General features: G+C 41.7%; 1 protein-coding gene across 22 annotated transcripts in view; it reads left to right on the forward strand.

Moving 5' to 3' along the window:
- DLG1 (discs large MAGUK scaffold protein 1) overlaps positions 1-13,626 on the forward strand; it is a 348,066-nt gene that overhangs the window by 117,570 nt on the left and 216,870 nt on the right. For 2 of the 22 annotated variants that reach the window (XM_069727213.1, XM_069727215.1), the window contains exon 1: positions 10,273-10,928. The exons of 17 other annotated variants lie outside the window; for them this stretch is intronic. In XM_069727213.1, the coding sequence (XP_069583314.1) occupies positions 10,695-10,928 (234 nt within the window). In that variant the 5' untranslated portion in view covers positions 10,273-10,694. Of the gene's footprint in view, positions 1-10,272; positions 10,929-13,626 lie in introns of those variants that run through there. 3 more of the 22 variants (XM_069727218.1, XM_069727210.1, XM_069727219.1) reach the window with 2 other exon arrangements.

Raw genomic sequence — 13,626 nt, forward strand, 5'->3', positions numbered from 1 at the left:
ATATTTAGTGGATTGCCACTAAATAAACACAAATACACAAACGTTTTTTTTTATTTTTGGATTTTCCTAACATGTCTAAAAGGAAAATCCACAAATAAAACATTTACTACAAGGGGAATCTGACACGTAAAAAAAAAAAAAAAAAAATGAAATGCAGCGTCAAAACTCAAAGCTTCTCATGGGAATTTAACCTTAACTCCTTAGTGACCACCAATACGTCTTACCTGCGATATAAGATATTAAGATCCCCCCCATTGGTGACAATCCAGCAGCTGTCGGCTGTACACTATAGCTGACAACTTGCTGCATCAGCCACAATCAGTGTTGGTACCGACTATAGTTGTTTAACCCCTTAAATGCTGCTTTCAATATTGAATAGTTAAGAGTGTGGGGGCTCCCTCTCTAACCCCATCAGCACCCTATGGGAGGTGGAGCCGCATATTCATCACTGTAATGAGCGGTACCACATGACCGCTCACACAGGACAAGCTGCCGGCGCTGGGAGGAGGCATCGAGGGAGCTGGGTGAGTATTTCTCTGCAAGCGGGCGGGGGCACGGGGGTGAGAGGCAGGAGGTGACCCCCCAAACTTTATTTTTAACAAAAAATAAAATTGATTTTTCATCCCTTCTCTCCAGCATGCAGTGCTGCAGGGAGAAGAGATGAATGCCGCCTTCAGCACCACACGCAGGGGGGACAGCGCTTAGTGTATCGTGGTCTCTCCTGTGGGCGGAACGTGCACACGGAGGAGAGTGCTCACTGTTCTCCGTGTGCATGACGCTTTGCGGACCGTGCTGCCCGAGAAAAGCGGAAATGTCTCCGTGTTTTCAACACGGACACACGGTCCATGAGAACACGGAGACTTGTGCATAGACCCATTCATTTGAATGGGTCTACGTGTGTCAGTGTCTCCGGTACGTGAGAAAACTGTCACTACACGTACCGGAGCAACTGACGTGTGAAACCGGCAGAGAGAGGCCTTCCTGGAGCCACATGGACCACAGACGGCCATAGTCGGGAGCGTTTTCTATGCATGAATTGTGACAGACCGAACAAACTGTTGATAAATATGGAAGACTTTTGGAGCCTTTATTCTTTCTGCCCTGACAAATATTCAGGACCCCGCAAACCCTTCCCTTTGTCCAATCACATAGATGCCAAAGTCATTTGATATTTGCTTTTCAGCCAGATCCTACTGTGAAATGTAGTGAACCCATGCCATGGAGTCCCAAGTGTTTTAATTTGTAAAAATGAAGAAGGTAACACCAAAAGGCTAGAGGAATAAGGATTACAAAATGGCACTGTTTTTCAGTGTTACTGTGCATAAAAAAACGAAACCTTGATAGCCCTGCTCAAAGCTAGTGCAGCCTGACACTTATCTGATAGAGCCTGGTATACCCAGTCCTACATGAGCGCTGTGTGGTTTGTTTTTTTGCTCAATGATTGGGATATATCTAGGGAAAGGGTACTATATTGTTTTCTACCTCCAACTGCTCTAGGGACACCCTGGGAAAGGTTCTGCCTTGTTGACATCTTTAGGCTATGTGCACACGTTGCGGATTTTGTTGAGGAACCACAGCATTTTTTCCACGCGGAATTGCCCGCAGCGGTGCCGTGAGAGTACGAACTCCAGTGAACTCTGTGATACATTGCAGGAGCGATTATCTCCTGTCAGTGTATCACCGGAGGCCAGGTGGAGGAGTCACATCTCGAACTTGAGATTGTCGTGGAACACTTGGTATTAAATGGACTACAGCGGACAAGGAGTATTTGTGTTGGTTTATTATTTTATTTTTGTTGAAGGAGATCAAGGGCGTCTAGGGATTAGGCAATGCAGGAAGTATGGTAAATTAAGATTAATAAAGGAGTCTGTGTGATTATTTCAATTAAAGGACTTTATTATGTTTGTGTCTTTACCATATAACTATAGGATTAGTAATGGATAGTTGTCTTACAGATGCTTCTCCATTACTAAGCCGTGGGCTTGATGTCACTGGACAATACAAAGGTGACATCAGCCCCACAAAATATTACCCCAGTTGCCACCGCTACAGGGCAAGTGGGAAGAGCGAGGCTAAGTGCCAGAATTGGCACATCTATAAGATGCGCCATTTCTGGGGTGGCTGAGAGCTGATGTTTTTAGCCTGGAGGGGTGCCAATATACATGACCCCTTCCCAGGCTATTAATAGCCCGCAGTTGTCTGCCTAGCCTTTGCTGGTTTGATTTAATATGGGGACCCCATGTCAATTTTCTTCTGGGGCTCCCCTGTAAACTAGTCAGTAAAGGCTAAGCAAACACCTGTGAGCTGATATTAACAGCGTGGGTACCTTTATGGCTATTGGCTCCTTCACAGAATATTACTATCAGCCGTAGGCTTTCCTTCTGCTTGTTAAGAAAATTACGCTGGAGCTCACGCGATTTTTTTTAAATGCATTCTTTGAAAATTAAAGATATTGCATTTCATCCAGATTTCGAGTTTGTGTCTTTTATTTAACACTTTACTTACCGTTTTATTAATGAGGCTGACACCTGTTCATTACTAAACCTCGGGCTTTGTAGTGTACGTATGTGTATGTGTGTGTGTATATGTATATATATATACATATATATATATATATATATATATATATATATATATATATATATATATATATATATATATATATATATATATATATATATATATATATATATATATATATATATATATATAATCTGCACACAAAAAAATGGAAAAAGTGGGCATTTAATGCCTGTACGGCGTGGCAACGTTTCGGATATACAATCCTTTTTCAAGCCAATCCCTTTTTTTTTTTTTTGGCTTGAAAAAGGTTTGTATATCCAAAACGTTGCCACGCTGTGCAGGCATTAAATGCCCACTATTTCTATTTTTGTGTGTGCTGTTTTCCTTTCTTTCTTCTATGTTTGAAGCCATTGGAATATTGGTTTGGAGAGCTTTGCACTACAATTGTGGTAATATGATGCTATTCTGATTTTTTTTTATATATATATATATATATATATGGTATGTACTGATATTATGGTCTTCAATTGAGAATGTAGAGGTTGGATAAGGAAATGACATCACAATTCTTTTTTGTTAAATAATATATCTTTATTTCGCTTGCAAATCCGCAGAGAAAATCCGCATAAAAACCGTGCAGAGAGGAAGAATTGATCATTTAGATCCTAGTACCACTTTATATTTTACAAAGAGTCATAACATTTTGACCATGTTGGTACTTGAAACAGTGTTTGGAGGAGAGCAAATAAATCCTTAGACTACGTTCACACGTTGCATCTTTTATGCAAATTTATGCAAATTAAAAGCTGCGTTTTACAGTGCCTGCAAAAGCTATGAGATTTCAGAAATCTCATGAATATACATTTCCCCCCCTGTTAGAATTGGAAAACTGCTGCTTTTTTTTAAAAAAAATCTGCAATATGTCACTTTTTTCAGAGTTTTTGCAGCGTTTTGTTCACACATAGAAAGCAAAGAGTAAGTGCAAAAAATGCAGGTATTGGGTTTTGATGTGTTTTTTTGTGTGGGAAAAAGCAGGTATAGCAGTATGTGAAACACATTTATTGTGATTTTCCAAAGTTTAAACCATAATGTCTTGATGGTCTCACTGGAGTTACAGTTAGGATTAGTATACTTACATTGGTGACGTGTGAAAAGTAAACCTTGGCTGACCAAAGTGTGAAATTGTACAAAGGCCGACCAAAATATGAAAGTAAACAATGTCCTACAAACTCAATGCACTGCCAATGTCTTGGGTAAACTATTCCTGACCAACTCAAATTCCCCTGCTGTTACATTTGTAATTGTGTGTTTTTTCATGAGCTTTCTGCCTGTCTGCTGGGGAATGCTTGCCCCAAGATTAAACTTTAGGACCAGCAGCATGGTTGGACTGCTTCTCCACCTGTGTACTCTCTGATGCTGCAAACTGAAGCATTTTTGCTTGACTTAATGAGTCTTGCTTTGTAACATTGGGTTGTCCAAAATGAAGAAATATGATATCTTGCAAAAGGTCCCTGTATGTAGATAGAAGAGGTAGTTTGCAACCATGTTTCTATCTATTGTGTAGGTTTCACTGTACACCAACACCCAAATGGGGTTCATTAACATCAGCGATCATATTGAAGTGTTTGTCCGCAGAGGTTGCTTCTTTGGCGTTTGCATGGGGTACAGGGAGGTGTGGGAGTGTGGCTGCCAGCTTGGGAAAGGGTTTTTATCAGTGCAGCATATCATATGGTTGCTCCACCAGCTACATTGTGCTTTTATATATGGAGACGACCCATTGTAGATCATTATACAAATTTATAATTTGATACGTAAATGAATTAGTTTACCAGTTGTTCTGACATCTCATCCTGCCTTCCAGTTATCTTGGCTGTTAAGTGGTTAAGTGCTTCCACTTGGTGTGTTATGCTCAGTAAGCAGTAGGGGGCAGTGTGAGTGCACTAGATGACTGCACCTCTTCACTACAGCTGCTTTTTTCAGTCTAGAAATATTCATTCCACATGCAGAATTTATGAAGACTGAGGTCATTTTTGAACTTGAATAAGTTACCCTTTACATGTATACAGCACATAATATGGGGATAATTGGGAGCATGCTATATAGAGATTATATTAGTCATCTTTACAGGAATCTTCAGCTTCTAAACATAGCGGCCTGTCATACATGTGTTATTTCACCCCCAGAAATGGGAACAAAGCCTTGTAACTGTCAAGTGAAAATCCTGTGCAGTTTTCAGGATTTTATGAGAACATAATTGCGGATTGGTCGCATGTGGCATTTAGAATATTTCTATGAATACATGAAGATTTGCATGTCCGTTTTATGATAAGTTCTCCATTCTTGAGCTGTACTTTTGGGATTGAATAGGTTTGTTACATTATTATTTTCTTCCCTCTGCACAGTGCTGCAATATTTATAAAGTGCTGTTTCTTTTTAATATTTCATCCCCCTCCATGCAAGGACGGCCTGTGTCTGTCCTCCTCCATAGTTCTTCCACCTCAGTGAGTATACACTACACAGCAGTCAGTGTGTTCTGGGGATGTGCTCACGGCTTGTCCCTTCACCTCGGTCCTCTGAAGATGGCACAGTGCCAAGCACATTTACTATATTAAAGTGAATCTGCCCCCAGATTTCACAAGACTTATCACATAGATCTTACACCTGATAAGATGTGTAGTCCTGATATTAAGATGAGCGTTTTCCGGTTTCCTTTTTCCATGAGCCATTGTGACGCTTTTGAGCTTCGTAGTCTAGTAGAGACTAGACTAGTAGAGACTGTGATGCAGGGACTGGCCATGCGTCTCCGGCCCCAAGCTGGACAGCCTCATAGTCATGTAAATATACAGATCTGGGTTCTCCTACATTAAAGTGTCCTTCCCCCATTATTGCACCATAGCTGAGCAGACCTGACAACTTCAAGAATCCAGAGAAGATGAAGGACAACCTCCATAGCGGCTGAGGGGCCTGCTGTAAATTGCTAGGAATCCTCGGGACATTCCCATCTTATGAAGTAATGTTACGATGCTTGGATGTTCCTTCATCTTCTGATCAGTCATTGCCCATCCGGTTGTGGCAGGGACTTTGGTGATGATGATTGTGCGTATAATTGTGCCATGTTATACACAGTCATTCTAGGACTCATGGATGTCTATAGAAAGAGCGGAGTACACGCTTATCCAGTGCAATACTATGGCCTCGATTCATGAAGCAGTTGTTGCCTGATTTCTTCTGGTGTAAAACTGACATTTTCTAACATTTGTGACGAAACTGTTATGCAAGAATGTTGCCATTTCCAGCCAGCTCCAATTTAAAAAAAAATTATGAAAGGAGTGGATTCTGGGAGGGAGTGGCCATCAAATTCATCTCACTGAGTGCCAAATACTGTCCGTGAGGTAAATGACAAGAGAAGTTTTCCCAGGGCTGCGGCTGGAGTACATTTCTTAGTGGCACACGACAACGGAGAGATGTGCCAAATTCATTACAGAGAATCTGACAGCAGCGCTATGTAAGGACAGAGACCCTGACAACGCTGAGGCATCACCTACTGTCTGCTTGCTAAGGTTTTCATAAAATAACTGTTGTAGTCTGCTGCAGATCTGAGTGCTGAGCTCTGTATTACCTCGCCTCCACCACTCAGTAACTGCTTTCTATGTCCGGTAAGATGGCCGCCGGCCATCGTGGTTATTGGCTCTGAAGCATGCTCCAGCACATATAGTGCTGAGAGAGTTCTTTGGGCCGGGTTTTGCAAGCAGTTATGAGAGATGAGTGGGAATGACTGCTCACATGTCTCAACCCCCAGGGTCGTGGTTAGGCAGAGAGAATGGCGGCCGAGTCTCTCATTCAGTGTCTGTGTCTGGAGACCTCCACTGACCTGAGCAGGCGGACCCCCAGTGCTATATGGGCTATTCACTTGTAGTTTGTGTTCGCCATGTGCCAGAAAAGGCTCTGTTTTATCTTGCCATCCAGAGGGGTTTATGAGCTGTGAATAAACATTGCACCAATGCCGTTTCCTGTGCCCCCTCAAGCAGCGGAGTGAGTGCAAACCCTACAGTACACGGACAGCTTTCTGCCTATGGACAGTCCATGCGGGGAGTGATACAGAGCTCACGAATATGCAGGGCGACCTCTAATGATAACATCACAGTTTTTTCAGCAGGAGATTATCAAAACTAAAGCAAGCAGCCCAGTAAGTGACATGTTTCTGGAATTGTGTTCTCTGTCTCTACATCGTACTGCTCTCGGATTCATTGGCAAAAACCCATTGACAGATTCCCATTAAAGCCACATTCACACATTCAGTATTTGGTGATTTTTATTTTTTTTATTTTTTTTTTTACCTCCTGTATTTGTAAGCCAAAACCAGGTTGTGCCGTGTTTTTATTATACTTTTCCTGATTGTACCACTCCTCATTTTTGCTTTCAGACACTGATGTAAAATACTGACCACATACTGAACGTGTGCCCGTGGTCTCAGAGGCGCACTCCCTCTCAGTGAATTTGGCTCCTCTTTCTGCGGTGCGCTCCTCGTCATGACTGGAGTACAGATGGTCCGTTTTGGATAATCGGGCCATATTCCCACTGTTTTGAATAGCAGAATGGGTGATTGGGGACGTGCCATGCTTGCAGTTGGAACACCCTGTAACCCAGTTAATGTGCACTTTCTGGCTGAATGACCGTTCCCTCAAAACAAGTCTAAATTGCATGTAAACATTTTTCAGAGTGGTAATGTTATGGAAAAGTGGTCCTCGTCATCATTGTTGTTATTTTTGGCGCTGATTTGCTGTATTACAGCCAACACCATAAGCCTTGAACAAGAATGACGTCTAGGCTTTCAAGCCTTTTTAAAATTTTAATCTATTGAATGTACTGTAAGTGGTATTCATCTGGCAAGTACCTATTGATCTTAAACATTTCTGCCTGGTCTTGATCCTCAAGGTGAAGATTTATTAATGATGCATGTTGTGTCTATCACTTAATATCCAATCTATAATATATAAGATGCTATCTTAATCAAATGCAAAGAAAAGAGCATGCGTTTGCTTAAAAATTGTATTCCATCTTTAACCGTTAGAGAATATCCTGTGACTTCCATTCAGATGCTCTTTCAATTGAGAGCTGTGCGTATTAGAAAGAGAACCAAGCGCGGCCATCTCTGTACTAATGTCTATAGCCACACTATGGTGGTCACTGGGTTTTCGTTGTCCCAGTGGGTTTGGCACATGCAAGTAGGAGCCACGCATCATGCATTTATGTCGAATCCTATTGAATGTCATGAAAATGTTTAAGGCTCCCCTCCCCCACCTCGCTCTATTATAATATACTATAAACACATTTTAGCTTGGTCATGCATTTTTTTCCATGTAGGTCAAGGAAATCTGTCAGCAGGACAAGGTCAACAATGCCTTTACATGGCCATTCCATTCCTCCGTTACTGAAAAATCAGGCTTTGAATTGATGAACAATGAGGTGGAAGAGTTTTTTGTAGGTCTGAAGCCTCTGTCACTCCAGCTCTATTCCCTTGCCAGCGCCGCCTCCTCCTGAATAACTGACAACTCCTTTTTCCTGAAGTCGTAGAGCATAGATGCTGTCTGTCCCGCAGGAGGAGTCGGTGCTGGGCAGGGAATAGAGCTGGAGTGACAGAGGCTTCAGATCTGCCATAACGCTGGCTTATCCATTCAAACAGTGATTTATCAGTAATGGAGAAGCAGACCAGCCATGTAAGGCTATTGCTGGACTTATTTTTGAAAGAGCTACATCTACTATATAATTGTCTAAGGGTCACTTCCGTCTTTCTGTCTGTCACGGATATTCATTGGCCGTAGCCTCTGTCTGTCATGGAATCCAAGTCGCTGATTGGTCGTGGGCGTTTTGCCGCTCTTTCCTCCACGCAGTCAGTGCCCGCTCCATACTCCCATCCAGTCAGCCCTCACACAGGGTTAATGCCAGCGTTACCAGAGCGCGGTGTAACGCACTCCGGTTACGCAGCTATTAACCCTGTGTGACCAACTTTTTACTATTGATGCTGCGTATGCAGCATCAATAGTAAAAAGATCTAATGCTACAAATAATAATAATAATAATTTAAAAAAAAAGGTTATTCTCACCCTCCGACGTTGCGTCCTGTCCTCAGCAGTGCAAGCGGCAGGTTCCGGTGCTAAGGATGCTATGCGAGAAGGACCTGCCATGACGTCATGGTCATGTGGTCGCGACATCATCACAGGTCCTGCGCTTATACCAACCCTGGGACCGGAAGCTGCCGCGTGCACCACACACAGGCGACAGGACTACAAGTGGCCCTCGGAAGGTGAGTATATGTTTATTTTTTATTTTTTAACCTGTTACATTGTGGCTGGGCAATATGCTAAGTGGCTGGGCAATATGCTACGTGGCTGGGCAATATGCTACGTGGCTGGGCAATATGCTACGTGGCTGGGCAATATGCTACGTGGCTGGGCAAAATACTACGTGGCTGGGCAAAATACTACGTGGCTGGGCAATATACTACGTGGCTGGGCAATATACTACGTGGCTGGGCAATATACTACGTAGACATGCATATTCTTGAATACCCGACGCGTTAGAATCGGGCCACCATCTAGTGCTCATATAAATAGTTTAGGTGGGTGACGTCCTGCTGACAGATTTCCTTTTCTCACTGTCTTTAGACATCCATCAGTATGTAACAACCCAAAGGATTCGCATTTACGAAACAGAAGAGGGCTCTGCACCCATCCAGCGTGGTGGCTTCTCGCAGCGTCCTGAATATATGTGGTGCTGCTGGGATCCGTTACTAGTCTTCTATGTGGTTATATTGCCACAGTGGGGCATGGCCTGTTTTATGCTGCTTCTGACATTGTTACACCAGTCAGGAGGGGAGGAAAAGTATAATACAAGTCCAGCACCACTTGGGAAGTTTTCACCCACTCCTGGTTTTGGCTTACACATACTGATGTAACATACTGACCACATACTGAAGGTGTGAATGTGGCCTTCAGGACAATCTAGAATGTTCTTCATTGTACAAAGAAGTTTCCTCTAATCTCTGAATGACTGGCGAATACCGGAGTGAATCCATTGCGGTTTGCATGCTTTACGCTACTCTTCTGTGCCAGCGGTGATGCCCTCCTGTCATCACTGGCTTTTTCTTGTAGAACGTAGCATCTTCCATGTGTGGCCCCTTGAAGGGTAAGGCGTGCTCTTGCCTGTGTCTTCTGATGTCTTAGTGGACTGGTTTATGAAGGCCATCTCTTGGCATTGTACTGCTGGCTGTGTCATGTCGGGGGGCACGGCTGGCGTTCTGCCTACTTTGGTAACGTCTAGTCATTATTCTTCCCATGATAGCAGTGCTATTTGTATGTGAAGTGTTGCGGCTACAGATTTCATTGTCTGGACTCAATACTGTAGTATTCTGTCCATACAAATGTCTTTTAAACGGATTTCTTCCCATTATTAGGTTCTTATTTCTGAAAGCAGAATGCTCACAAAATCAATGCTAATGTAGCTGTTCCAGGAATATTCTTCATTTCAGGCGAGATACCCTAAACCGGACATTTCAGCTGCTGTTTATCTGAGAACACTTAACTAATTGTCTATGAGGAAAATCAATTAGTGTTTACTTTCACTCTTTTTGTTTGGGTCTTTATGTATTATTTATGTCCAGCAGTGAGAATGTCATTGGCTTTGACTACATGCGGTGATTGAAACTTGGTAATTTGCGATCTAGCTTTTCTCCACCCAGTGCATTAAATCGGGCAGCTCCAGTGGGTCCTTGCAGTCAAATGCTTCCAGCATCCTACCTGCTAATCGACCTCACTTCCTGGCTTCAGTCTGCCTAGTTATCCGCTAACAAAAGAAGAGCAGCTTTTGATCCCTGCAGACCTCAGAGGCAAGGAAATCATGGGAAGCAGATGCTGCTCGGATTGCCTTATTTCCTCGCCTTCCTTTTTGCTGCAGCGATGAGCACTACCTTGTAGACATGTAACAGGTACAGTGTTCTGCATGGCTAGACTCCAAGGGAAAACAATGAGCACAGCAAGGAACCAGGATTTTCGCTTTCTGATTTGGATGTGATGCTGCTGTAATTCTATCTGCAGTTCTTGCTGATCTCCTTCTCCACTCGGCAGCTGCTAGAAGAGTAAGACTGCCTGGCAACCACCTGCAGAGCTGCAGAGATGAATTACATTTTCGGAAACAACACTCTCCTATACTCCCGCGCCAATCGAGGTGGCAATACTAGCTCCAGTCATAGCTCAGTAGGCCCCAAACAGAAGCCATGGGCAAAGAAGGGCTCTACAGAAGAGCTCCGAGCTGAGCCAGAACCTTCTCGATGGCAGCAGATAGTGGCTTTTTTTACTCGCAGGCACAGCTTTATTGACTGCATCTCAGTCGCTGCCAGCTCCGCCCAGGTAACTTGCCACTTGTCATTTTTTTTATTTGCAATTTGGGAATTTTAACGTGGCATTTTGTGTTTGAATGCATTCTGCTATGGGTTATATGAATGAAATCTTCCTTTCAGGGCGTGTGGTGGTTGTGCTTTTCCTGTGTGGGTGCACCTGTTTGTGCTGCATTGGGTGCAGGATTCAATTAAAATCTCATAAATGGACTGTGCGCTCTCATTTACTCTGCAGCATGAGATGGAGTTTAATGGCTTTCAGTGCTCCTCTTGGTTTGTGGCCAAAGAAAGTGATCATCCTGATGTATTGGAAATGGGGTGAATGAAATCCTGATGACTTGAGTTGTAGTCTACCTACGTAAGGACTACATCTAAAGTCGAATTAATCTACATAATATATACGTGGATGTGCACCCTTTTCTCTATTTTTTTTTTAAATTATTTTAACCCTTGGCTGTGTATATTGCCTTTCAAAGCTGCTCAACATGATTCACAGCAAGGAACTGATGTCACAGAGAATCGATGAGACTAAGGAGGAGCCAGCAGAAAGCTGCAAATGTTACTTTATTATACAGAACATTTTATTTCACATTCTACTCTCACAATAAGCCCTAGTTGTTGGCGACAAATTGGAGAGAAAGTTTGCTATATAATAACTTTTAGGGCCGTTCATCCTCATGTGCCAACTGTGATAGTGGTGATTACTCAGTGTCCAATATTATTCTTCATTTTTTTTTTTTTTTTTTAAACATGGATGGTTATAGATGTTAGATGCTCTTGTAAGTTGTAAACATTGCAGTAAAAAAAAAAAAAGTCTTATGAATTTTTAATGTCCCACTCAAACATTCAGATAAACAGTTTAAAAGAGAAAGTAATACTCTATTGTAATAGTAACCAGCATTTTTCACCGACTGAAAGGCCCCTGAATCCATTGTGTCTTTATAGCAGTTTAAGTTTCATTTATTTATTGATGGGAAGTAATGAGAGGATTTTTGTCTTTTATGTTCTGGATGACCACTAGCAGAGCGTGGAGGTGGAGCGATCGACTACAAGATTACTTGCCATTTAAAGGATTACTCCACCCACATCAGCCCAATGTCTGAAGCTTTCTGTTCCAGGGATCAGAAGTGTTTGACAATATTCACAATATAGTAATGTTCTTTCAAAGCTAGAGTTTGTCAGTACATTTCTCCCAACTGTACGTCCACCCAAAAGCTGAAGTTGACTCCGACTCAATAGCCCTGATAAATAGATCCTATGGGACCAGATTCATATATGTCACATATGGACATAAAAAAGTTTAGGTCACTTACACTTTGAGTATAGATTAGATTTTGCTTAAAATATATATATTTTTTGTAGCTGGAGTGGATCAGGGTTGTTTTTAGTAAATTTTTAGTGTATATTTTTTTTTAAAGATTGCACTTTATTTTAGACTTTTTAAATCAGATATGTACAAGGACGTTGTACGCTTAGGGTATTTATAGTAGGGTAATTTTTTTGTCTTTATTGTGTTATGAAGATAAGATGTTCTGCCTCTAACTATATAAAAGCAATTCTTATTTTTTTCTTGTAGTGATGTTTCGGATTGCAAAGCTATCGTTGTTTGTGGTATATAGTTGTTATATAATGGATATATGGTCATGGCTACTGTTTTGATGTTTGTATTGGAAAATGTATCTTAAACTCAGAACTTTTTGATAAAAAGCACAGGATAAGTGAATGTAGACCATATTCATATAGTAGCATGATTGATCCGCCATTATAGCAAAAACCTGCAGAGATGATCTTCAGTAGCCTGATTGTCGGTGCATTCAGTGCCTGACCCATGGGTTTTGTCCAAATTTCTCATTTTGTTAATCCAAAGCAATCTGCATTTTTCTTAATATGTAAAATACCTGTTAAGATCTTTGGGCTGGACTGATCTCCCTGACATTATTATTACTTATTATTTTAAATAGAAGTGGGCATTACCTCTGTGAGACATGTAATGACTGACAGTCTGATCTCCTGATCTACATGTCTCACTTTGGTAACTTATCCTTAATTTTGAAACTGAGCTCTGGAGGAAGATTCTCAGGGAGATCGGTGTCCAATCCATAGATTTTAATGGCTTATTTATATATTCAGAAAAACGTTGATTTCACAGAAATAAAACATGGGATCGCAGATCTACAATTATCATTTTATACTATGACCTATGTGTATATAAAGACTGCTTAGGAGAGTTGAGAGTTAAACCGTAGGCCTGCTTTATAATCATTCATTTGTGATGAAAAATCAGTTCCATCTAAATTACAGTAAATCTAAGGTCCTGTTCACTTTTAGCTTCTGCATTATTAGACAAACATTCCATAAAAGCGCTTGTATCCATAGACCTTCATGCACCTTGCGTATTCCTAATGAGTGTCTTTTTGGCATGTGCTGAGCCATTTTTCCATTGCATACCCTTTTGTCAATTGACATGTTAATGATATACAAATGATGACTAAATGAAATTAGGCATTTTCAATACATCTCGATTTATTCAAGAGTATGAGCACCATGCTCAGGAATACAGGCACTTAACCTAATTGACATGTCAAGATGTTTATTATTGGTTATCTGAGGAAAGTTCTGACACACTGTTTGGCACACACATCATCAAGATCTGCTGCTGGCAGCTTACTTACTAGCTGCTGACCAATGATGTTCAAGATGTGCTTGATGGG

Source organism: Ranitomeya imitator, chromosome 5, assembly GCF_032444005.1.
Source record: "Ranitomeya imitator isolate aRanImi1 chromosome 5, aRanImi1.pri, whole genome shotgun sequence".
Lineage (NCBI taxonomy): Eukaryota > Metazoa > Chordata > Amphibia > Anura > Dendrobatidae > Ranitomeya > Ranitomeya imitator.